The sequence below is a fragment of the Neovison vison genome, chromosome 1 (genome assembly GCF_020171115.1).
Source record: "Neovison vison isolate M4711 chromosome 1, ASM_NN_V1, whole genome shotgun sequence".
Classification (NCBI taxonomy): Eukaryota; Metazoa; Chordata; class Mammalia; order Carnivora; family Mustelidae; genus Neogale; species Neogale vison.
The window spans coordinates 14,891,737-14,919,251 of NC_058091.1; the positions used below are offsets into that span (position 1 = coordinate 14,891,737).

The window sequence follows — 27,515 nt, forward strand, 5'->3', positions numbered from 1 at the left end:
GGACCTGTTTAATAATACAGAGAAGACTCTGAAACTGTCTTTTCTAGAAAACACACATAAACAAACTCTCAAACTTGTGGCTTTAATTCTTTAATTTAATTCTGATAAATCAGGAAAGTGAAATTTTAAAATCTTCAACATATAGAATTAAGCTCAAATTCTTGAATTCCCTGCTCCAACTAGTATTGTTCTCTCTATAGCTCCCTGAGGAAAATTTTATCAACTCCATCTCTGAGAAATTACTCATACCACCATCTCTGCTATCTCCACTTCCCATCAGCCATCACATCTCACCTATCACAGAAAACTAAGCTGTAGTTCCCCATCTTCCATAAGGTTTATCCTAAGTGTTCCAACTCACACTGGTTCAACTTTGAATTCCTACAGCACAAGTCACCACCACTTCTCTTGACAACCAGTTAGATAATGGATTATCATCTGTCTGACGCTACTCTACACCTGTTTCCATTGCAGTATTTTCTTCCTCTACCAGGCTCCTAAATGTCACTGTTCCTCAGAGCTCTGCCGTCAGCCATCTGTCATTCTTAGTGGACATTTTCTTTGTGGGAATCTTGGCCCCGTGTATGACCACACTCAACTACCAATCTACATCCCTCTCCTGGACTTCAGATGTGGATTCAAACTACCCATTTTGCAGCTCCTCTTGAATGACCCACAATTTGGGTCATTAATGTGCACAAAACCAAACTCAGTATCTTTCCCAAAAAACCCACTTCTATTCCTGCATTCCATTTTGGCCCTAGACCCTAGGATCCAACCAAGGCATTCAAGCAGGCTCTTCCCTCTGCCTGGCCCCAGAGTAACTCCTATTTACCCTATAGTCACAGCCTGAGCTTCATTTTCTCCAGGGAGCTTTGACACCTACAAGAGCTAGATTACACACATCCTGGACTCTCCCCAGTGAAGCAGCCATCTTTTCCCCCCCTGTGATACTATGATTTCTAATAAGAATATATATATTTGGTCTTTGTCCCATTTCTTTTTTTTTTTTTTTAAGATTTTATTTATTTGTCAGAGAGAGAGGGAGAGAGAGTGAGCACAGGCAGACGAATGGCAGGCAGAGACAGAGGGAGAAGCAGGCTCCCCGCCGAGCAAGGAGCCCGATGTGGGACTCCCATTTCTTGCACAGAGCTTCTGAAACCCTTGGAATTTCCCAACTGATAGGAGAGCAACAAAGGTGTATCTTATACTTTAATGAGATGACTTTTGGATTCCACCCAAGAATGAAGGCTGGTTGCCAGGGAAACCATCCAAAATGGTGAGTTAGAACTCTCAGTCTCCTGCCACCCCACCTCCTGCCTCCAGGGGAGAGGGACTGGAGGCTGAATCAGTCACCACTGGCCAGCAATTTAATCAATCCCATTTACGTAATAAAGCCTCCATAAAAACCCAAAAGGAAAGGGTTCAGAGAGCTTCCAGGTTGGTGAAATATGGGGAGTTGCTAGAGAAATGGTGTACCTGGAGAAGACATCGAAGCTTCAGACCCTTTCCCCATGCCTTCCCCTAAGCATCTCCCACCTGGCTATTCCTAATTTGTATTGCTTTATCAAAAACAAAAACAAAACAAAACAAAAAAAAAAAAACCTGGTGATCTAGTAAATAAAATATTTCTCTGAGTTCTGGGAACAACTCTCAATTGAACCCAACAAGGGATTCATGGGAACCTCTGATTTATGTCTGGTTTATAGTTAGAAGCACAAGTGAAAACCTGGGCTTGTGATTGGTATCTGAAGTAGGGGCAGTCTTGTAAGACTGAGCCCTTAACCTACAGGGTCTAATGCAATCCAGGTAGATGGTGTTGGAATTGCATTAATTCCTTGGTGGTATATTAAACAAACACACAGAGTCAGAGTCACACTCCCCTATATAAAACCCTAGGCAGCTTCCTACCACATCAAGAATATAATTCAAGAAAACCCAGCATGATCCATGTCCTACCCGTCACTCCAACAGGGACTGACTCCTCACACTCCCTCCCTGATCACTGAGTTGCAAACGCTGACTCCCAACTGCCCCACAAACGCCAAGCCCCTCCATGTCTCCAAGCCCTTTTCCCTGACTTGCTCCCAACTCCATGCAGTTCCCTACCTTCTCAAGTATCATTTCTGACCTTGCTAAAGTAGTCTTTCTAGGACTTCCACCCTCTTACACCCTCTTAACTCATCACTACCCGACTTCAAACCAAACTTTAATTTATTATATAACTTCCCAACTTATAAAATGTAAGTTTCATTCCCCAGCGCCTTGAAGAGAGCCTACTCTAGAAACAACGGTTGAATAAACCAGTGCTTAAATACACGTTGGTGCTATGAATCAGCATTTTGTTGTGCTCTGTTTCATTATTATTACCCCACGCACCATAACCCCCACCACGGCAGGGACTGTGGCCCCTTTACTTAGCATGGTCAACCAGCTCATGCTCAGCAGCCAGACACACAGTAAAGTGATTAGAAAGTATTTGCCAACTGAATGAGTTATGGACATGGTGAAAGCCGTCCCAACTCTACACCTGGACACTCCCATATCACAAACTCGTCCTCCACACCACAGCAGGAGTGATAGCTCTCCCCTGCAAAATGGACTCCTATTGGAAATCCTTCATGTCTCCTCAACATGTGGTAAGTCTTCTTAATCTTCTTTGGATGGCAGACCACAGGAAAATACCCTTATTTACAGAAATGCAGATTTCGCTTATAATCTTAGGGTATTCTTTGGCCTCTGAAGCCCGTGAATGGTCTCCCCAAAAGACTTCAGACTGAGAACTCCCAGCCTACAGGAGAAATGCAGACTTAATCTTATGCATTGCCCTTCCAGGATCAAGGCAGTCCCTCTCTAGACCTTTGCCCACACAGCTTCCTATCTTGGCCAAAAGGCAAAATCTCCTGAGGGAAAAATGCCGAGTCAGATAGCCACCGCTGAATCTCTCAATAGAACCAACATGTGCTCCTCGAATATCACCTATAGAACTCTCTGGAATGGTCATCATCATCATTGGTAGTCACTGTGAATCTCCAGGAAAGAGATCCTATTACAGTCACCTTTGTTTTCCAATTTCCAACAAAGCACAGACAGTCAATTATGGAATGAATAAAATTATATGTCCCATACTGTGTGTCTTGCCTTCTTAGCTAGGCTATAGGTTTTCAAAGGTAGGCAAACTGTATTTTAAATATTTTTTTTTTATCACCAAAACACCTGGTATGGTACTTTACACAAAGAATGTATCTCATAAATAGTGAATAAATCCATCAACAAAGAATTAAGAACAGCTTTGCAAGAGGCATTGGTTCAATTTGTTGCAGTAACAGAATGATGTATCAAGATAATGAGAAGCCAATTATTGATGCCTGTCTATGTAGCAACAAATATATCGATCTGATTGTGGCTTCCTGTATATTTCTCTCTGCTGTAAATATAAAGATGAATGGGCCTAAGTTAGTGGTGACTGGTGTCTAGGACTAGAACTTACCTGTGGGTTTTTCCACTCTCTATAAAGGTTTGTCTTTGAATTTTAATATAATCTCATTTTCCATGGCAGTAAACAGACATTCTTTAAAAAAAAAAAAAAAAAAAAGTAAAGTTGATCCAAAATGGTAGAGTCTAGCAAGGATAAATCCTGAATCTCATTTTGAGAAAAGCCCAAGTTAACTGAGTCCTGGGCCAGGTTTTAGTAACCCATTAACCAATGTCACATGTATTTTGTGGGCAAGGTCTTTAAGCAATTTTAATATTTTAAGCAAGCTAAGAATTATTTTCTGGATGAGAAAGTCACTCCAAAGACTCCAGCCCCTTTACAATGCTCATCTGAAAACTTCATCTATCTCTTGCCTCATACTAACCATTTAATGAGTGTAGTTCTTGTTTGTATTGATTGTGTGTCTTCTGGTTAATAAAAAGAGGCAGAGAACATTCTTCCCTGAGAGATGGAAAAGAGAACTCCTTCCAAAAAAATGACTGGTGGTACATACCATTGAAAGTCAGCTCCACCAAATGACCTAGGGAGAGAGCTTCAGCTGCTGGTTCAAAGTTCTGCCCGAAGTTCAAACCACACCCTACATTTCTGGAAGATCAGCCTGACCCCTGACCTAACAAGATAAGGGGATCTGGGAGAATAAGCAAGTAAAGTGTCACAGAACACGAAAGGATGGTCATAGCGGGCCCTATTGTTGAGCACCTTACAAGTCATTGATCCACTGAACACTTAAACTACACCAAGCACTACTATTATAACTGCACTTGTTTTAGAAGTTAGGTACCTGAGGTACAGAGGGATAAGGAGCTCACAAAAGTCATACAATCAAGCAACAGTGGGGTCAAGGAATCAGGCAGTCTGATCCCAGAGCTCCAACTCCCAACAGAGAATGGAATCCTTGGGAAATCCACCCAAAGGCATCAAGAGCCAAAGAAGAGTATTTTGCATGCTCTGGGAACAAAAACCCTTACCTCAGATATCATCCCTAATCTCATAAATAATAATCCCAGCTGAAATTGCCCACGGCTATTTATTACCCAGCCAATACTAGTTTTTTAAGGGAAAATGCTAATCCAATGTCTAGTGTAAAGGTTGAGAACTCTGTTGAGGTCCTTGGAAACAGAATTTAAGGGAGCTGACAACAATATAGGAGAAGAACTAGATGAAAGTTTGAATATTTCCTTAAGATATGATTACATAAAATATCTAAATTTTAACTCATAAACAACTGGAAAGTGTTGTGTTGTTAATGTCCATACATAAGGGTTCTGAAACTCTGCACAAAGAACATTAGCATTCACCATTCAAAATGGAAGGCTTTCTATAAAATGTCAAGAGGTTTTCCCACTCACTTAAGAGAAATATCTTCACCCCAAAATACAAGTGAGTGTTGATTTTCCACACTAATGGGAAACAAGGATAGCCTGGCGGAAAGCTCCCTAAAAACCCCACTTAGTCAATATCTTTTTATCTGTTCTCGGCTCCTAATGTGTAACCAAATGACCTGATTTGAGTTTCCTCACCTCTCCTTTCTCTAGTCACACCAACCTGTTGCAAGTGCTAATGAACCGTGAGGGCAAGAAGCCCAAAGTGGGATGCAAGAAACAAGGCAGAGGGATGACATAAAAGAGATAAGACAAGAGAGGCGCTGTGGTGTGACACCACACCTTCTTAAAACAAGTCTGATTTCCAGCCTAATTTCCACACAAAGTATGACATATATCAGGAGGATAAAACCTACCCATATGCAGAAATACTAAGAAATTAATTCATTCATTGAACAGCATCGCTTAAGCATCTACCTACTGCCCCTCACCCAGGGAGTACAGGGGGGCAGAGGACAGCTGCAAAAGGAGGAGGGGAGAGGGGAGGAGCAGTAAGAGAGGGGGACAGAAGGAACAGAAGGATCACCTCTGCCCTCGGAAAGCGGACAACTCCAGGAGGAAGACAGACGTAAGTAAGCCTCTGGGAAATACAGCCGTGCTCTAACACTGGTCTCTGGTTGGTTTTTTAATGTGATTCATAAATCATTCATTTTATGACCCTCCAAGAGATAGGAACAACATGTCACCACATAAAAAGTCCACACAAACATATCTAGAACAGCAAATGGAAATTTTTACCTACAAAGATTATTTGGGAACCTGTATGCCATTAAAGATCATACTGCAACAAACACAATAAACTTCAGGACTTCTTTTAAACAAGGGACTATTTAAAAGAAAACCAGAGGCCCAAAATGGTATCACGTGGGTTAAAGCCTCAGGTCAGCAAGCCAGGGCTGGATCCATCCCGCAAAGGAAGATGAGGTCATTGGCATAATAAGACCCCTGCCATTCCCCCTAAGAGAAGAGCTTGCCTGGAATAATCTTTCCTTTTCTTTTCTGTCTAACTCTCTTGCCCCACCCCCCTTCCTGTAAAAACCTTCCATTCTGTACAACTCTTCAGAGTGGTCCTGCCCTTGCTAGAAGAGATATTCACTGATTCATGAATTGTTTCATAAAGCCAACTAAATCTTCAAACTGACTGAGTTGAATTTTGGTTTTTTTTTTTTTTTAACAAGAGGCAGAGTACTGAGGTTGGAAAGTTCCAGACTGTTCTAGAAAGTTCTAGAAAGTTCTGGGTAAGAACCCCTGGGTTCTAGACAAAAGGCTGTTGTTAACAGCTACCTGTGCTGAATCAAGTCACCAAACCTCTCTGGTCTCAGCTGCTTCTCTGTGAGAGAAAAAACCCCAACCATGTTCTCTAAATTCCTGTCCAGCTCCATGATTGTAGGATCATGATTCTATTCCATGCCTCTGACCAATGACACATCTCCAGCCAGCTAGAATTTCTTCAATGGATCTCATGAACGCATAGCCCATTTTCTAAAACTCTTTCCCAAGAGTAATAAAATATGTACAGATGAGCTGGTGAAAGGTGGCAATACTGCCTTTCAGTCTGCTCAGCACTCCCTCCCGTGACCATGACCAATTCAAAATGACAAACACCCATTCCATCACAGAGAGCTGTCGGCAAGGGCCATTGTGTTTATAACGGCTAACATGACCTGCCCGCAAAAAAAAAATAAAAAATAAAAAATAAATCGCTTCTCTAAAAGAGGCATGAGAAACAGGAGGGGAAAAAACTAGAGGAAAGGAAAACAAGAAATGGAGAGACAAAGAAAAGGGGGGAAGTACCTCTTTGTTTTGGACATTTTCTTAGTTCACTGAACTCTACCAGCAATAATGGAAGCAGGAACCTGAACAGAAGAAAATACAGCTGAGATATCAAAGACAAAGTAAGCAGAATTCATCTACTGTGTCTCTCTGCCCAGGCTAGTGCACATGGCTGGAAAGAGCTCCAAAGCAAATGAATGATTCTGGAATAAGAGACAACTAGGATATGGTTTAAAAGGAATAGAGGTTCTTTTGCACAGAATGACTTCATCAAATCCTTAAATATAATCAGTGACCAGAATTGTAACTCTTCTGAGTAGAGACCAATAGCTCTCTTAGGTGTGGAGGTTAAAACTGAATATTCAGGGTTACTCTTCTTTGACTTTCCAATCTACCCAACAGGAAGCAAGCTCAAAGAACAGTCCATTTTTTTTGTGTGGATTTCTAAGAAGACACAGTAGATCTCTTTGTGATGTAGCCGTGACCACAGCTGTAGATGGTGTCATTCAGAGACACACGGAACACATGGGACCTGTATCGAGCCACATGCCATATGGGTCTCATGGCCAAAGATGACTGGGTTGCTGTGTGTGATATGCCTTTTTGGGATTTCATAAGTTTCAGGAAGTTCTGGAGTTCTGATGTGCTACTATTATCTCTTTGACTAAGGTTAACAACATATGCAGTGCTTTCTAGAACCCTCCTGTGTCCCAATCCCCCCCACGCATCTTTGTTACAAGTATTTTCACCGCATAACTAATCACCCATGAGGCGATTTTGTTATAAAACATAAAGTCACAAAAGTCAGAAGAGTGACATTCATTAAAAAGGACATAATGAAACATGAAAAACGAGTAACAAAATTAAAAAGACTTTATTACAAATTCAAAATATTTGATTGCACTCGAAATGTAGAGTGGAGATTTATGTCAACCTTGTGCAAATAACAGATTTTATTTTGTGGATCGCACCTAGGCACTTGTCTTCAAAGCTGATTAAAGAGGTTTTCCTTTTCTCTTTTTTGCTTGTTGATTTGTCTCCTCATTGTACTTTTTCCTTTTTTTTTTTTTTTGCTAAAATTTCCTCCTTCCTTAAAAGAGGCATCAGTTTCCCCATACAAGGATGCGTATTTGTAAAGGAGCTCTGTTATTGCATTGTGAAAGTCTACACTGCTCTTTATTCTTGACATATGTCACATGTTCATTGATAAGATATTCAAAATTCTATGGGCAATGTGTGTTCAAAACTCTGTGCCACTATATAGATTATTATGAGGGTTAAGATTTATATAATTATAAGAAAATGGGAGCACTGGGGTACCTGGGTGGCTCAGTCGGTTGAGCGTCTGCCTTGGGGTCAGGTCATGATCCTACAGTCCTGGGATTGAAACCCATGTTGGACTCCCTGCTCAGCAGGGAGTCTGCTTCTCCCTCTCCTTCTGACTGTCCACCTCCCCTCCTCTCTCTCTCTCTCAAATAAATAAATAAAATCTTTGAACAAAGTGGGAGCACTGTTGTCAAGCTGTCAACCCATTTGATAAAACCAAACCGTCAAACAAACCACTGTTGATCCATTTTCTTTTATCTTTTATGGCAAAACTGCTTTACAACCAATTATGCACTAAAAATGTTTGCAGCAAAAATGCTGGCAGCAAAGATGCTTACAGTCGATGTACCTAGAACCCTCTGGAACACCCCAACCTCTTTCTCCTGACTCATCTCCTGGTGTTCCTTTGCCCGCCTTCGAGCAGCCCATTATGTGCCAATTACTTCCCAACCAGTCATGCCTTTGCTCATATTGTTTCCCGCCAAGAACACCCTTGTCCAGCCCTGTTAGCCCAGAGAAATCCTAACAGCATTCAGATTCAGCTTCTCCACTCTGCTACCTCCACACAGTGTGCCCACATCTTCTCAACCCTCTGCACACTGCATTGCAATAAATAGTTACATAGGTTGTCCACCTGTTGGAGTGTAGAATCCCTGAGAGCAGTATCTAACATATAGGAGGCAGCCAAAAGCTCTTTTGAATGTATTTAAATCAAATTCAGGGGCACTTGGGTGGCTCAGTCGGTTAAGCAGTTAAGCATCTGCCCTTGGTTTGGGTCATAATCCTGGGTTTCTGGGATCAAGACCCAAGTGGGATTCCCTGCTCAGTGGGCATCTTGCATCATCCCTCTCCCTCTGCCCCTCCTCCTGCTTATGCACATGCTGTCTCTCTCTTTTTCTCTCTCAACTAAATAAATCTCTTAAAAATAAGATAAGTAAATAAACTGAATTTAATTAAGTGAATTATATGGAACTAGTTTCATGATATCCTTAAAATAACTAGAAATACCTTAAGAGGTTAGTAAATCAGCCCTGATATATGTGTTCAATTGTCTGCCCAAACTTCTCACAGACAAGAAGAGATTATAAAGCAGAAGAAATTTCAAGTTTGGATAAGTCACTTCCAATTCGCCAGAATTTTCTAAACTGCTCTCTAAGGGCCTTTAGAGTAAGTTACTCAACATGTAAGTTCATTCTGTGCCACTTTTCCCCCTCTGAAAATAGGAATAACAACATTTTCTGTGACTGAAGAATTGATGCCACTAGATAATGTTTATGAAAAAAATAAATATGTAAAAATCCTGAGTGGAGATGCTGACGTGAATCTTTAAAACCTATTTTGAAATAAATATACAGTAGTCCTCCAATAAATGTAGGACAGTGAAGAGATTTTAATAACTATGCAATCCTTTTTTTTTTAACTATGCAATCCTTGACCACCTCATTCACATGCTACATGAAAACTATAGAAAATCCCATCCACTCCAACTTTGAAGTACCTAACAATACAAATTCTTGACATTTCAGGAAAGAATATTAATTTTAAACAAGTAATTAGTGTGGTTGTGATTTTTTAAAAAAAAGTCATCATCCTTTAGAAATGCATACAGAAATATTTACAAGTGAAATGCAATTGAGAAATATGCATATTAGAACACAGGAAGTCATTTTATTATTCCATTTCTGTAAAAGGGTTTGCAAACTTTACAATAAAAATTCAGAAGGTATACTCCTCTTTTCAAACCCTCTACTGGATCTCCAGTTCATTCAGAGTAAAAGCCAGAATCTTCACAAAGGCCTACGGAGGAGGCCTTACTTACTCCAATCCCGGCCTCGTCTCCTATTCACCTCCAACCTCTCAATTCCAGTCATCCTGGTCCCTCTGTTGAATACACACCAGGTATGCCCCTGCCTCAGGGCCTTTTCACTGCTGTGACCTCAGGTTAAAATGCTTTTCACTGGGATATCCCCATGGTACCATTCTCTTCCCTATTTCAAATCATTGCGGAACGGAACCTTTGCTGATTTGTCTGATTTGTTCACTGGTCTGCTCACTGTGTCTAGAACAGTGCCTGACATACAGTAGATGGTCAATGAATATTTGTCGAATAAACCAATGAACGAATGAATGAATGAGCAAACTGGGTCAGCCCTCCAGTGACGCCTGGTGGAGGTCTCACAACATCATCACAGTGAGGTCAGAGCATGTCAGCCAACTGCACTGATCAGTTCAAACCAAACACCAGACAGTGATTTCAGTGGTCCAACGTGGTACCCAGGAAGTCAGCAGAGTACATACAGCAAAGGTTTCTAGAGCCAGTGAGTGAAGTAGCCCGAACACCCAGCAGATCCCAGAGCTGACCCCCACCTCCACCAAGCAGCTGGCCACCACCATCGGCTACCTGAGCAACGTGATGTACCAGGCCTGCAGTCATCCTGTACCCTCTGGAATGTCAGGAGGTTCTTGAAGACCAAACAAAGGGATTACAGACCGGTCAGCAAAGGCCTACCGGGCCGCCTCACCCCCATGTGGCCCGCATGCGACATTAGAAGTGCTGACCTCCCGCACACACGGCTGAAAAAGGCAGGCCTGGGGTTCTGGGGTCACGGACTCTCTAGAACAGACATGCTCACCAAGCAGATTCTGCTTCCATGAGGCTTGGTTCATTTGTAGAATCAAAATGTGCTATGCATTAGAGGTCTATCATTTGAGAGACATTTTCAGGTGATTTTTTTTTTTTTAACGATCTGAGCTTGGACACAGAATGAATAAAAGCTGAGACGTGGGGAGGGTTGGGGGGGAACAGCTACGTGCTGTTACTCCTTGGAAACGTCAAGGTCTCGAGCTCCCTAGCACAGCCCCTGGTAGGACGTCACTTGCATCTGTAGTTTCCTCTCACTTCCGGACGGCAGCGGCCAGCGCGTCCTCCGGTTTCTAGACAGTATCTTCCGGTGGCTTTGTCTAGATAGCAGACTCAGAAGGAACCTGAAATCTCTGAGAATAAAGACTCAGATTTCCCGTGTGTCCCCCACTTACTCCATCCTCATATAAGACTCAGCCTTGGTCAGAGGAGAATCAACATCATGTATCTCTATTACCTTTATAAGTGATATTTAACTTTTTACATTTAGCTCTGAGATACTCTTCTTGATTCTTCGGCTATAGTTCTGCTAGGTATAAGCATGCTATGAAGCCAAAAGCAAAAAAGCGAACAAACCAACGTTTGATTTGCTGCCTTTCCATTCCCAGTTCTCTGCTCAAGCCTGGCTCCCATCCAGCTGGGACAGACTCACTCAGCCGTTAGTCAGTGGCCTCGGCTGCCACCAGCTAAAGCAACACGTTTCTCAAGCAGCTGATAACCCTGGAGAAAAACCTGCCCAGCCCCTGCTCCAACCCTTCCCTCCCAGCTCCATCTTGGAGTTCTTCAAAGTCCCTGGGTTGGGAGAGAGTAAAAGGAAATATTTCCAAGGCCTTGGAAATTCTCACTCACACTCCGTTCCCTGTGGTCTCACTCATAAGCCTTCGGAGACTTTTCCCTCAGAAAATTACACACATACGGTTATCTGACCTATACTCAGAAGATTATTGGAGCATTTCCTTATCCCACTGACTCTAGCGTATCTCCTTTTCACCACCCATAGCCTAGATTTTTTTTTTTTTTTTTTTGCAATCCCCCTTGAATCCATGCACTGGAGATCCCCCATGCCACATACCATTCCCACAAGCCCCCACGTGGAACCCTGGTCTTCCAAGCCACCATGGCCAAGCTCAAGTTCTCTGCTATCAACTTGACCACTCCCAATGTGCTGCAAACCAGAGGTGGAGAAGGGGAAATGCAGATCTGTTTACTGTGTTATCTGGATAGAAGTCCTGCTTTTTCTTCTAAATCTTTCACAATCTAGAAAGCATTTCAGGGAATTCTTTTTCCAAATGACTATTTTCTCAAATCTAATAATGCTACAAAAGTACAAGAGAATTTTCCCCCAAGACAACCAAGTGCTGTTTCTATAGCACTCACTAGACTACTCCCTCGACGAAAGTTACCTAACTAGTAGCTCTTTTAACCACATCCTATTTCTCTTGTAATTTTGTAATATTACATTGTAATATCTGCCCTTGTCTTTTGTCTATCTTTCCAGGTAACAGAATGAACAGATGTGTCCTTCTTTGCTTACTCAAAACCTACATGCTTCATTAAAATTAATGACAAGGACAAAAATGAGTGTGTGAGTTCTATACTGGCCTGCCTCCTTTCCTGATAGGAAAGACAGGCAGGCATCTGTGTGCTTGCTAGAAGGGGGAGCCATAAAAAAATAACCTTTAGGCTTCAAAAATGAAACACAGTAAACAGTGAAGCAACATGGCTAGTCCTGCCAGATTTAACCAATAAAAATGCAAGACGCCCAGTTAAATTGAATTTCAGATAAACAACAAAGAATTTTTTAGTGCAGTATTACCCGGGACACAGTAATGCTCAAAATTTGTTGCTATTTATCTGAAACTGAAAGTTACCTGGGCATCCTATAATTCATTTGGCGTTCCCAAACATGATGGGTTTTGAGATTTTATTTATTTATTTGACAGAGAAAAAAGAAATCACAAGTAGAGAAGCAGGTGGCAGGGGGTCGGAGTGAAATTACAGAGTTGAGCTCTAGACAGTGGGAGCGTTCATTGTAATGGGCTTCACTGCACTTTTCTTGTCCAGAGACAAAAGTATGTTTTGGACAAAATTGGGCCATTTGTAGGTGCATCATGTCTTAGGCCAATAGGATATCACATTAAATTAATGTTCACCTATTTACTAAAATTACCTAGGAGGTTAAAAGACTAATGTACCTTCTGACTCACACAGCTTAGGTCATTCACAGTGAAGTACTATCTAGCAAAACACAGGCAGACATGTGGCTTTAATTGATCTTTCTCACTTTCTGCCCCCCCTCCCGATCCCCATCACTCTCGTATGTGTAGATCCAGTTAGAAAGTTGGGGCAAGTACTGACTTAGAGAAAGTCGCCACCGACCTATTCATCGTCTCTGTGTACGGCACCGCTTGTCCGCAAGGCCGACAAGGCACAGAACACAGGGCAAACGCCTCTCAAAATATCACCGCAGTCGTTTTGTTTTGAGCTTCTCAGTGGAAATCATTTTGCTGAGAGCATACCGATTGCCCTCTCACAACCGGACTTAAATACATTTTTTGCTCTACGATTCCTCACCAAGCAGGAAAGAAGGAAGAAGGGCCACCTCAGGAAGTCTGCAGTAGCTTCCACCACTTCGAATTATTTTCCCTGCATACATATAAATGCCATAAAATGTTAATAAAAGCAGATTTAACTTCTACATGATTCTCTTTACAGTGCTGCGAATTACAAGATTAATACCTCCTTTTTATATATTTTCACTGGCAAGTGGAACAGCTAAAGAGCTGTTAAAATTCATTAATAGCTCCATAACATTGAAAGAATTAAAAGTGAAAAAAAAATTATAGGTTAGTATAATTATAAATCCTATGTTGATCGATATAAATTTCTATAGAATAAATGGTGTTAAGTGTTCTCGGGTTAGTACGGTTGTAACCCATCAGCCAGGCATGTCCTTCTGTAACAAGTTTATCAGGAACATGAATTATACTTAGGACATACGGTGCCACCAATTGCCATTCTTATTAAACTTACATTTCATTTCCTGGAACAATATTAAACTACAAATTTAATAGTAAACAGTATATAACCGATGTTGGGTTTACTAATTAGCTTCAAAGAAGACGCGTGTTTTTCAACCCTGGGACCATTTACAAAAAAAAAAATTGAATTATTTTTTTTTAAATTTTGATTGAATTATTTTTTTTTAAATTTTGCCAATACTAAGGTGAAACATCTATTATAAAATAAATCAAGTTCCATTTTCACATTGGTAATTGAGACACAAAAATAGCACCCAACCGACTTAGAAATCTGAAAGGATTCAGTGTAAGTTCCCAGAGAAATCTAGTAATTCCTAACCTTAAAGCCCCAAACACAGAAGGAAGGAAAACAAGAAACGAAATCTTCAGTCACAAAGTAAATAAGATATAGTTATCAGATCTAAAGGGGAATAATCAAAATGTAAGTACAGGAAGTAAGTTTCCACTAGAGCCTTAAAAGTGAAGTGGCAAACCAGGGTTACAGGTTAGACAGACGGCCCGTCCAGACAGACAGGCGGGGCCTGGTACCCTCACTTCCCCCATCGTTACTGCTCGGCAACGTCAGCAGCAGACATTCCTTTATTCCACTCGCCCTGGGCTTCCACTCCCCATGCTGGCACTATGACAATGAGGACAGACAGCATGGCCTCCGCGTCCTCCGTGAACATGGGCCGGTCCTACCTCCACATGTGAAGGATGACATCATGGGCTGGAGGCGACATGGGTTCTTGTCCTGTTCGACCTGCACTCGCTGACATATTTTGGAGAAGCACTTCCCCTCTCTAGATTTTAATCAATAGGCTTGGGAAATATAGAGGTAGGAATACATTGTGCTTATGGCCCTGCCTTGGTTTAAAATACTGATTTCATGATTTTTTTTTTTCTGCATAAAGAGAGGGTTGGGCCAAATAAGCACAGTAATTCTGTCCAGATTTAAAACCACTGGGTAGGTTTCACATACAGAGAAAAGCATTAGGCTGCTATCAGGAATTCTTTGTAGGATGTTGTTCAATGGATCCTTCTGATATTAGAAGAAAAAACCATCCTCCTACTTAACAGAATAAAAGAATGTTAAAATGTGCTTTTAGCAAGCATCACAAAAATAGCCACTTCCCATAAAACTAAAAGCAGCAGCCCAGGGACATAATCTAGATTTAAGCATTGTCACAACTAACTATAAAAATATTACAAGGAATTAGCAAACCAACTGCCAGGTAAATTAAGCTCCAGTTAATTTTTCTGCACACTATAGTGCGTAAAACTTGAGCTCCAGAGTCCAGCCTGTAGACTGAGAATCCCGAATGCTCCAGTACTGACTTATTACCAGCTATGTGATCATGGCAAGTCACCAGCCCTCTCTCACTCTTAGTTTCTTTATCCAGAAGATTAGAGTAATATCAGTACTAACCTCTAATGGTTAGGATAAGGTGGTAACAAGATTTTCCACTTAAGTCTTTCAGCAAGGTCTCCGGCACACTCTGCTCAAAAAATTTTAGCAAATGGTAGTATTAACGTTATTTCCCAGATTCTTAGCAACTTACTCTCATTTGGTTCATTTACTAGTTTGGCTCTATAAATCATCGAGCAGTTATTCTGGGAAAGAACTGGTAGGGAGATGCAGGGAGGATCAGGGAACGAGACACGGTTTCACTTCACATCCTGCCCTGCCCTTCTTTGCCTGGTTAAATCCTCTTCCCATAAAAGCATTTGGACCTCTGCATTCATAGTTGGGGGCCCTCCATCAAGTTAAGTGGCCTCCACAGTTTTCCTGGTAGTCTCTTCTTTGTGACAATTCTTATTCCACTGTTTTTTAACTGTCTCTACATTTTACCATCTTCCTCATTCATCTATCGCAGCGAAGGTGTCCAATCTTTACAGCTACCATGGAAGTCAGTACACGATCAACATTGAATAAAATTTGCTGAGTAAGTGAATATATCCACTAATAAATAATTCCATTAAATTACTCTAACCTATAAAATTAATAAAATTCATGGAGAAATTTATCTGCAACCATCCTATGTCGATTTCCATATTGGAAACACCCAGAAAATGTGCAATGTGTGCACCATGACCATTTGAGAGAACACCAGGTGAAAAATCCAGCGGGTAGAGGTTGACATTTGAGCTGACCACCTTGACTTCTGGTCTACAGAAATGGGACAAGAGGAAAGGTTCCCATTAGAGATGGAAATGAGCATGAAGAAGTGGGGAAGCACCATTTAACTATGAGTTTGAAGAGGAGCTTCACGGATGAGAGGAGGAGATTAGTCTGAATCAAATTACAAGGGTTTTGAATGCCACACTCTGGACTATGCATGTGTTCTGTGACTAGTGAGAAACTTCTGAAAGGTTTTAAGCAGAGGAAAGATCAGATCAAGTACATACTTTAGATAGCAAATTGAAAAATGTGAGTTTGAAAGCTTGAAGGCTGAGAAGCCAGTCGGGAACTTCTTGCACCAGTAACAGAGAGCTGGCCGTGTGTGGAGAACAGAGAGAATGATGTGAGAGCCATTTGAGAAGAAAATTCTTGTCCGTGTCTTTTAAGAGGTCCTAAATGACTGATACTGCGTTTCTGGGAACTAAAGCTGTTCAGAATTAAAACACTGGAACCTGTGAACACTTCTCCAAGTTACCTGATAACTTTGCTAGCCATCTCTCAATGTCAAACGTTGACTTCTCAAAATAGGGCTAGCCCGGTGATGAGTATTAAGGAGGGCATGTATTGCATGGCGCACTGGGTGTTTCACACAAACAATGAATCATGGAACACTACAACAAAAACTAGTGATGTATTGTATGGTGACTAACATAACGCTAAGAAAAAAAAAAAAAAGAACAGAGTTGGACTCGTTATAGAAAAGCAACTTGTTGGGGGACGTGGGGTGGGAGGTGCACCTGGCTGGCCCAGTGGGTACAGCACGTGACTCTTAATCTGCAGGTTGTGAGTTCTAGCCCCATGTTGGGTGTAGGTTATGTAAAATAAAATCTTTTAAAAAAAAGGAAAGAAAAGAAAAGCAACTTTGGTTTCATCAGTCACAACTGCTGAGCACCAGAAACAAAGAACCAAGAACCAAAAAGCCCAGCACCATCACAGTGATAGTCCCTCACCGTGCGGGACCTAGAACTTCTACTGCAAGTCGTGTGGGCACTCGAGTGTGCCCATGTTCGCTTCTGAGCCAAAGAGTTGCATTTCTATGTGTTCTGAGATTTCAAGGATGTGCTTTGAGCTGGACTCTGGGCAGTCCTGTGGGGAAACGAACAGCCATGAGACATGAGACTGAACAATGTGGAAAAGCCTCACCAAACTGTACCCTGGGCATTCGTGTCCATTTTCTTTACTGATAAAGGAGTCTTCTAAAATGCAAAATGTTGGGGAGGGGAGGCCTAAGGGGAGGAAGCATTCAAAATAGGACAAATTCTATTTGCTAAAAAAAAAATTCCTTTAACACCTCATGATAGAAAAAGAGTACCCAAGGAGAGCTTTAACTAGGCCCTTGACATCAGAGACTCTGGGGCACTTTCCAAACATGCAATCTGAAAATTTTAAAGGAATCAATTAACTGTATTGATATTTAGGGGCTTAAAGTTGTATAAACAATGCTAGAGTCTGGTGGGTGGCAACTCTCAGAAGAACTATAGGAAAGAGAATCCTGGGGCGGTGGAGAGAGGGGGTGAGGAGGAGGGGAAGGGTGTGCAGGTAAAGTCTTCAATCACCACTGATTATCTAAACCCTCAGCAGAAATCTACATCATGCAGGCTAACTGGCCTAGGCATGTGTGTGTGTGTCCTAACCTTCAATTTGTCTGCTTTGCATCTAGTCAACACCCAATGCACCTGCCTACTTCAAATTTCATTCTGGGAGGAGGAGAAATTAATGTTGCTGTCATTCTTCTTCATACCTCTGCCTCTGAGACCCATGCGGCCCGATGAACGGAGGGTTTGGAAGTCACGCAGACCAGGGTTTAAACAGTCCTCCGCGGTGGGGAACACAGCAAAATCACCCAGGGGATTCCTAAGTCATCCTTGATTCAAATATGCAGGCAGGGTTGAAAACCCACTTTGCAGATGCACTAGAATGTTAGCTTCCGTCCCTCTTCTTCTCCGTGCTCCTGTTTTCCAAATCACAGAGAAATGCTTTCCTTGCCCTCTCTCCATCATGGCCCTCTCCATAAACTGCTAACCTCGACTTCAAGTATTTCCCTCTCTGGGACTGCTCCAGTCCACAGCACCTAACGCTGCTCCCTCTTTTTATTGATTTACTTATTTTTACTTATTTGGAGTTTATTACAATTGCTTTGTTTTGTGTTTCTAGCATAGCACCTGGCATAGATTAAGCATTCCAAGAAAAATGGGCTTCCTGCTTCCTTTAGGTTGGAAAATGTAACTTCTAATCACAATAGGGTATTAAATTTGGTCCCTCGAAAGCAAAACAAAGACATACAGGGAAGTCACCAACATTTCAGACCCTTAAAGAGCCCTTACATCACCTTCTTCAAGGTAGAGTTGCCAATTCCCTTCCAGAGGAGTTCTAAAAATAATGACTTGCTATGTGCCGGGCATGTTTTAAAAGCTTGATGTCTATGAACTCATTTAATCCCACAACAACTGAAAGATGTAGGTCCTACTTTGATTGGCATTTTACATAAGAGTAAACTGAGGCACAGTGAGCCAGAGATTACAAGCAGGCAGCAGTCAAGTCAGAAACATAAGCTGCCTGCCTCCCGAACCTGTACTTGAGTCCCTCTATTACACACAAGCAATCCTCATTATTTGTGGTAGTTAATGACTTTCAAGTCTCCACAAAGAGTTAGTTACTACTACACCACTGTTCTGAGGGGAAATACAGCCCTGTATTTTTTTATAAGCCTCTGATCATACCGTCTCCACCAACCAATCAATAGGTAGCCTCATTTTATGTGTGTTTCTGTTTAAAGATATCTTATTTAACGTGTATTACTGATTCATTAACACTGAACCCACAGCCAACAGCATTAGAACTCATGCCCAAAGTTTATCGAACACACGTGTTTTCTACAGCCTTGATCAGACACATCAGAGCCTTCTGGTACTCAGGAACATTAGGAAGCACTTCAGCCTTACGCTTGGGAGTCATTTTCAACAGCAAAGTCACCAACAAAAAGCCCGGAAATGGAAAAAAAAAAAAAATGTGGCATTACACAGATCCGAACAGGACACTTGTTTATAGGAGAGGAGCTGACACAGGAAGGCAGAGCATCACCTTGTTTGACCTCAGCTGGGAGCATGTGTGTCGGATGACTCAAATTTTTCACCATTCTGCCCACATCTGTGAATGACCAAGAAAGGGCCATGAGTCCTGATTTGGGGGTAACCATAAATTTGAGCAAGTAGGCAAATTCATAAATATGGAACCTGCAAATAATGGGAATGGACTGTACTTGGAATACCCATTGGACTCCTTTCCACTTTTATTCCTAAGGGAGGGAAATTCACAAACTCCCCGCATTCCTCCAGTCCCACCTGAAGATCGACTGCTGGGGTGCCTGGGTGGCTTCCTTGGTTACATGTCCGCCTCTGGCTCAGGTCATGGTCCCAGGGTCTGGGGATCAAGCCCCACATAGGGCTCCCTGCTTGGTGGGGAGCCTGCTTCTCCCTCTCCCTTTACTTTTTGCCCTGCTTGTGCTCTCTTGCTCTCTCTGACAAATAAACACATGAAATCTTTAAAAAAAAAAAAAAAATCCACTGCTGAAAAGCCATTCTCCCAGTAAGCAACCCGAGCAAGTCAGTATACCCGGTGTTTCCTACCTACCATCAGCCATCCACTCGGCTAAAAGCTGCTCAGAACATCTGTGTGCTCCACCCTTCGCTAAGAGCTGAGAGAAATGCAGTGAGTGAACAAGACGTGGTCTCTGTTTGGACCAGTGCTCAGGGATTCCTCCTACCTGAAATCAAAGGGAGTTCCAAAGGTCCCACAAGTTTTTCAGATAACTACAGAAAATAAGTTCTCAATGTAACTAAATTGTATCTTGTACTCAAATTAGAATGTACATCCTTTCTCTCTGCATTACTTGGAATGTTCCAGCAGAAATAAACACAACCATTTGTAAGGTCTTCCAAAAAAGACAGATGTAAAAGTTAACATAAGGGATCCTTAAAATCAATCATGTTTCTGATAATGTTGTGTTGCGCAAATTCTACAAGAGCAAAACACAAATACAAACAAACAAACAAAGCGCCATTTAAAATACTTTGCTGATACAAGTAAAACGAATTATGGATACACCTATGCCTGTTCGAAAAGAACAGGTTTTTTTGTTTTGTGTCCGAGGCCAGAATGGGAAGTTCCAGTCCGCTTTAAATGCCTCATGTAAATTCACTTGGGTCTAGAACCCCTGAAGCCAGGAGAAAGGGGCCAAGGCTGACTTCACTTATCCCTATACTAAATCTCCTTGCAGAAGACCATGCATTAGGACTCCATCCATTCACACAAGGAGATTACTGGCAACTGTGTGCTAACACGGACACCTGAACTGCCAGGAATACAGAAATGCATTTCCTTTCATCTATGCCACTGATGAGCTACACAATTTGGGACAAGGTAGCCAAATGAATGAAGACATGAATGAGCTCTCAAAGCAATTCCATTAAGTGAAAATTTCTTCCTGGTCTTTTTTTATTTTCTTTTTCTTTTTCTTTCTTTCTTTCTTTTTTTTTTTTTTTAAGTTTAGAGAGAAGGAAAAAATGTTTTGAAAACTTTTAATGGAGTTAACACTACTCTGGGTTATTCTTACATCACTGGCTTCCTGTGCTAGGTAGAAACTCTATTGAGCCACGTTCCAAATTTCATTAGAATAACAGATAAAAAAGGTTAATAAAGAAACAAACCAAAAAAGGTGGGAGAAACAAACCTGGGAATACACCGATGGAACAACTAAAACAGGAAAAAAGAAAAAAAGCAAGCAAGCTTGATAGGGGAAAAGAAGTCAAAAGGAGTTTAAAGCGTATAAGAAAATAAAACAAAGAAAAAAGAAAATACGAGAATGGACGACTACTAAAAAAAAAAAAAAGAAAAAGAAATCAGCAGTGGAAGGAGGAAGTATGCCAATGTAAAAATTACTATTTCTAACATCAGTTTACTTGCAGGGAATTAAAAGAAAATTGTCTTTTATTTTCTAGGGTCTTAGAAAAAAAATCTCAAGTCTTTCTATGAGAAAAGTGAGTCCAGTTGCCAAGAACACTGGCCAGGAAGTAATGCCCTGCACAGCCGTGTCGGCGGACTGTCGGGGGCCCTCCATGCGCGGCCCTCCACCCGCTGCTTCGGGAAAGAGGCAGGAGCCCCAGCCCACGGATGCACCCTGGGGATGGGAGCAGGGAGCGGGAGGAGGCTTTAGAGCTTTCCAGCTCCGTGGACCTGAGAATCTGGACACTAAGCCATTCGCTGCCTCCTAGGAACTGACAACATTTGGGGAGCTCTTAAAAAAGAAGACCCTACCTGATTTTCTCCAGGACTTGTTCAGAAATATCCAGCCCCGAACATTTCTGAATTCGCTTTATTAGCTTTAAGTGAACTTCTAAAATCTTCCCAAAGCATAATTCACAGAAAGTAGAAAAATCACAAGACAACATAGCTTACTCTCTCATCCATGATAACACATTTCATTAAAGTAGTTGTTATGGGAGCAGACTGGGGCACCCCGTTTTGTCCCTCCAAAAAGGAGAAACCAAAAAAAAAAAAAAAAAATCCAGACTTGTTTGGAGCTTTCTTTTTAAATCTTCTGTGTAGTACTTCTTAGATGCACGGTATTAATATCACTGATAATATCATTATTGACATTTTGACTATTTCTTAAATTATAACGACACACAACTACGTGAGGTACATTAAAAGGATTTGACTTCTGCCTAGGAAAAACATCTGCAGGCTCTATAACAGACATCCAGAATCACCACCCCCCACGCACGACTAACACCAGTACTTTCTGGCCACCACATCAACACGCTCTCCCTCCCCGCCGCGACCATCACCTTCCTCATCCTCACCATCACATCAGGATTCCTCATGTCCCTTACAAGTGCCAGCCACACCATTTCTTAGTTGAGCTAGCTTCCTGAAATGATGACTTTACCAAACTACATAAAATTTCATCAGTTGGGACTAAAGCCGTTGTCCTTTCTGTCTGTCTTCTATCTAATAGGGTCTGAACATGCACACGTGACTGGAAGTGTTGCCAATTGATGTGAAGCTTCCCTCGTAATCCCTAGTAACATTCTCCAAGGTGCAGAGCTCAGGAATTAGGATGTCTTCCCCAAGACATATCATAAAGGTGCTTCCCTTAGCCTCCAGCCCATCGAGGTCCTCAGATTTCCGAGGGCAGCAGGGGGTGATGGGTAATATTTTACAAGTGGAGAAGGGAACAGTTCAAATATATCTTTTTTTTTTTTAAAAAAAAGGCATTATCTGTCCATGCATGGGCACAGTTTAAAACATAAAACAGAACTATTTGATGGCTCGGATGGTCTGGCTCCCTTCGATGAAATCCCTCACAGTTTCACTTTGTGTTCGAGTGGATTGTATTTTGGGGATTTATAAAGCATCTTTCTCTGGAGTGTGCATCTTGGCTCTAAACAGTTGTGGTCATTCTGTTTTCCTTCTTCAAAAAGCAAGCAGAGTCTTGAAATTAAGCTAAATGACTAATTTGTCCTACCCATTCAATGGATCCTGGAAAAGCAGGGAACACACTTAGCAAGCTGTACCACGCACTGGGTTCATCTAAAGTTACATTAAAAATAATACTGATGTCACAGGGAGGAGTCAGATGTTTTCATTTTGTGCTGCATGTGTATTTTAGAAAAAATATAACTCACATATTTCCTGATATAAAACTATTTTCACATAATCAGGGTTTTAATTTTTTTAATGTATCTATAAATAAATGGTACTTATGATAACCCAGGCTGCAAACACATGTTGCAGATGGTGGTTAAGATTTTATCCAAATCTGACTTCCACAGAAAACGATTTCCCATTATCATTCATTTATATTTGTAATGAAGTTCCTGACCATTTAAGTCCGTTCTTTCCTACTGTCTTTTAGCTTACAGAAGTACCGGAATGAATATTAATATGTGAAAGAAATAATGAAATGCTGAATACTTGTGTCCCTTATGGGCTGCTTTCCTATGCCCTATTCCACTTAACAAAATTATTAATATCATTAACAGCAAGTGTGTCGTCTTTTACAGTTTTTCCTGGTATCTGTTGTTCTTGTCATTGTTGATTTCTTTCTGTCTTTCATGTTCTCAAAACAATAAGAAACCCAAATGCTAAACCTGAATTTTCCCAAATTAGGGATGTCACATCCTGAGTGCATGCACAAAAGCAATCTAAGGATCCAAATTAACTGAGTGCGAGAAAGAAGATTAGAATAAGTGGCAATTATCCCGCAGGGGACTTTCTCCCAAACAGGTACAAGCTACATGCAGTAGGTGAAAATGAAATGGGGATTCAAGATGTGAATCCGTTTTTCAACCGAAAATATACTCATTCCGGAGACAATATGTGGCTCCTTCGACTATTCTTAGACCAACACAAAATGTCAGGGCAAGAGTAACAACTTAAATGAATGAAATAAGTAAGAACAGAAATAAAGGGTGCTAAAATATCATCTCCAACAAGGAAAGAATGACTAGACACTGGAAAACTAGCTCTTCAAATCTCCCCCTAGAAATGAACCTTAGTTAAAGGTGAGAAATTGTTTTTAAATGATCACCAACGAACACGCTATTCATTCAGAATATGCATACAGCCAGCAGACAAATTACTAAGACATTGATTTTGAGGCTAAAGATCTGTGTGCTTGTCAAGTTTGGGGGTATGGGGAGTGGGGAGGAGAAATGCATAAAATTTAGCCTTTAAGAATATGGGGTAGTAAAACTGAAATGAACACGGAGCACTAAATATTTAACTTGAATTTTTAAAAACATGGTGGATCTAATATGTTTTATCTTTAGTTTTGTTCAAACCTCCTAAGTTGTTTGAACACTGAAAAGGAGCCGAGGATAAAAGGACTCCCAGGCGCCTTCAGTCATGAAATTTTAGGTAAGACACATCTTGGAAAGTCACAGCTCGCCTGTTTACAAATATATTCCCTCCCAACAATTTGTTGGGATGTGTGACGATCTTTCTCATATTATGGTACGCCCAGGGCAGTTTGATCGATTACATTTCTTTGTACATAGATATGGCTGCATATTGTGACCACTAGAAGAAAGTCACCGTCATATAAGTCACTGTCATATCTTAATGCTAAATGATGAGAACTTCATGTAAATTCTTTAAACATCCCAGTGGAACATTCAGGTAGACAATCCATAAGATGACACCATGTTACAAATGGAAAAGTTAAGAATCAGAAATAATAAACCTTTATCTAACAGACCTGAAGACACCAGCTAATTTTGAGGGAAAAAGAAAATAAAGATAATCAAAATACTTTTTTGGTTTATGTAACTAAAACAACTAGCCACTTACCCAAATTCTGTGTCTTTTATCGAGTACAACACGTTAGGCCACTAACTTTCAAACATCTCTGGTAAGAAAGACATTTTATATAAGAGTTGGTGCCTATGAGTGTGTATAATTAAAACAAATTTTCAGGAAACAAAACCCATCCTTATGAAATACCATGTGTTCTGGTACTTTCTATTATATTCTTTTCTATTTTACTTCTTAAAAAAAAAAAAAAATGTTCCAGACTCACTAAGGGATATCACGTATATCTGGATCACAACAAGCAATTTGAAAACACTGCTTTCAACACCCAAAACTTTAGTCACTACTGAAGGTAACAGACAATTTCTAAAAGAGCCTAATCAATTTTTTTTTTCTTTTTACCCGGAGTTATTCAGACAGGAAAACTGAGCGGGCAAAAATATTAAATAACATCTGTCCACTTGAAACAATACTGGATACGGAGTCCTCTCTTCCTCCCTGGTTACCCAGAGGCAGAATTTAAAGAGTGAGGACGTTATAGGAAATAAACTACAAAGGAAAAATCATCGTAAATCTGAGTTTCCGCATTGAAACCCATGTGTATGAGTTCTTAACTTTATTATTAAAGTTCTATATCATTTTTTTCATTATTCTAAATATATTTGAATACCATCTAATGCAAAAAGTTTAAGATGGGGCATATTATAGTAATATTATTTGCCACAGGAATGATGAACAATTTTGAATTAAATATCCCCTCTTTATTTGACCATGCTCGCTTTGTAATTATTAGCAAGGCAGTAAATAATTCGCTGAGGAGCAGTCTCATTAGTACCCATTGAAATTCAGGAGGATTAATTTGCAATAAAAGAACTGAAAATTAAATGGAAAAGAAAATAGTTTCTGGAGTCCACTATAAGGTTATGGAATTCACATCATACCAAGTGCCTTTCTTCACATCAAGAAATTTAAAAGGTTGTATGAATAAGACTTAATCGTTATATTTTGTTCTAACACTCCAAAAAAAAAAAAAAAAGCGAGAATAAATTCTTTTTCTTTCCACTTTAACCCTAAATTAAAACAAGGAAAATTAACTTCAAAAATGCCAGCTTTCTGAATTTTGTTCATTCTTTGCCTTTTAAGTAATAACGCAGTCTGAACCTGTTTGACTGTGAGATGATGCTCCGAAGTCCTTTGAGGGACCGAAGGACATGGGGTACGTTCAGATACCCCAAGAGTGTTGCCCTTCGGTATCCTCTGGGGCCAACCTGTACCTTCTTCCTGTTTCTTCTGTTCTGAATAGCTCTCTGGAACTAGAACACCGAATAGAAAACGGTTCACAGCTTGGACTGCGGAAGGGTCCAGCTGGAGGTGGGAGGCAAGGGCAGACACCAGTCTACAGTCTGGCTGTGCCTAATTCAACGCGCAGCCACGTGGGCGCCCCAGAGTACCGCTCGCCATTGGGTACCTAGGGCACAGGTGCTCATCAGAATCATCCACCTAAGCCCCCGCGGCCCCAGGTCCATCAGGAAGAGACGGCAGAAACTGTCAAAATGGGAGAAGGGAGGGGAGGAAAGCATAATCCTTGGGGATGGGGTGGGAGATAGAAGGACACAAAACACTGGCCACTGAAGCCACAAACGTGTTCCTGTATGTCCTGGACGACTAACACTTCCACAGCGACTGAAAGGCGCGCAAGGAAGCAGACCGCGCATACCATTCCCGGGCACGCTCTGCCGGGTAGGCCAGAAATGTAACTTAGCTGGCAGGAGAGTTATTTCAAAACACTCTTGGATTCGGCATGTTTTAAACTCACAAGACACCCATAAATCTTCGGCTGTCAGAAGTCATACGCCAGCAATCTGCTCCAGCACGGACCCGGCCAGACAACTCAGAAATCAGAAACTTGTTAAGACTCATTCAATTCCTCTACGGCTCTTTGGAGGGGCACAAAATTCAATCCTAAAGCCTCCAACTTGGGATGGAGAGGAAAGGGGCGAAGTTTTAGCACTTTTTGCTAAAACAAAATCATCGTCATCGTAATAATAACGCGCATAGTTCCAATAATAAATTCTAGATGAAAGGAAATTTCGCGAACACGTTAAAACAATTTCAAATAATAAGAAGAAGAATGATAATAAACTCAGCTCCGCTAACCCTACACACCTCTAGCCTTAAATAAAGACTCCAAGAGCTTTGTGTTTATTTGCTCTGGGGTATTCCCCCCAACAAATGACCGCCGCTTTGTACGATTTCCCAAAATGAATTAGGACGCCCAAGGGTTTTCGGATCTGTCTCTTATGCAGATGGAAGGGGTGTGGGGAGAATAGAATTTTCTTTAAGCTGCCAGGCGAGAGAACTTGGCTCTCGAAAGCAGGATCCACAAACCCTTTCCCCCCACCCTAAACCCCCTGCCTCGGCCGGGCCTCGAGTCGCGCGGCTCCCGTGGCCCGGCTGCCGGATGCCCACCCCCAGGGCCTAGGGCCTCCCGCGAGGTCTCGGCCGCGCGGCCCCCTCTCCCCCGCTCCCCCTCTCCTCCTCCCGCCCGCGGGGCGCGCAGCTGCCACCCCGACGTGGCGCGGCGGGCGGCGCGGGTACCTGTAGAACGCAGGAGGGCCGGCCTCGCGCACCGCATAGCCGCTCGGTTCGTTCTCCAGGTAGTAGGGCACCTGCTGGCCGTGGGGGTGCAGGAAGGGCGAGAGCTGAGGCGGCGGGTGCAGCAGCACTAGCGGGCTTGGAGACACGTTGTTGAGCGGCTGGAAGGCCCCCAAGCCGTTGGTGCCGAACGCCGCTGCCTCGGACCCGGGGCCGTAGGAGAGGCCGGACTGGCCGTAGACGGGTGCGGAGGCGGCGGGCGCGGCGTTGAAGTCGTACGCACCACCCTCGGGATAGTTGTACACGGCGGGCTTGCTGCTGTCCACGTACACCTCGCCCAGGGGCCGCTCCAGGGGGATCTTGAGCTGCGGGCGGTTCAGAGGCTCCAGCTCGGTCCCTTGGATTTGATGCAGCAGGGCCATTCCTGACGCTTTGGTGTGGAGGGTCATGGTCATGGTCAGTGGCTGGGGGCAAGGCGCGCACTGTCTCCCCTCCGGGCAGAGGGCTCAGCAGCCGAGCGGCCACCTAGAAGAAGAACAGAGCCCGCGGTTAGAGGCAGTGCAGCCCATGTCCCGCCACGAAGCGAGTTCTGGCCCTGTCCGGGGAGCCGGCCCGTCCGGTGGAAGCCGGGCGCCCAGACGCGATCGAGTGCAGCCCGGCGCGAGCGCGCTCAGCGAACTCCGGGGCTCCAAGAGTCTCCAACTTTAAGTACCGATCTCCCGCGCTCATATGCATTACAAAGGTACTGGAAGCCAGCCAGGGGCTGTTGCCTCGCACTGACATTGGT

At 42.2% G+C, this 27,515-nt stretch overlaps 1 protein-coding gene across 3 annotated transcripts in view; it reads right to left on the reverse strand.

Annotated features, from left to right (window-relative positions):
• Positions 1 to 27,515, reverse strand: part of ESR1 (estrogen receptor 1) — a 408,797-nt gene that overhangs the window by 272,236 nt on the left and 109,046 nt on the right. For all 3 annotated transcript variants that reach the window (XM_044243919.1, XM_044243928.1, XM_044243911.1), the window contains exon 2: positions 26,732 to 27,253. In XM_044243919.1, the coding sequence (XP_044099854.1) occupies positions 26,732 to 27,183 (452 nt within the window). In that variant the 5' untranslated portion in view covers positions 27,184 to 27,253. The remainder of the gene's footprint in view (positions 1 to 26,731; positions 27,254 to 27,515) is intronic.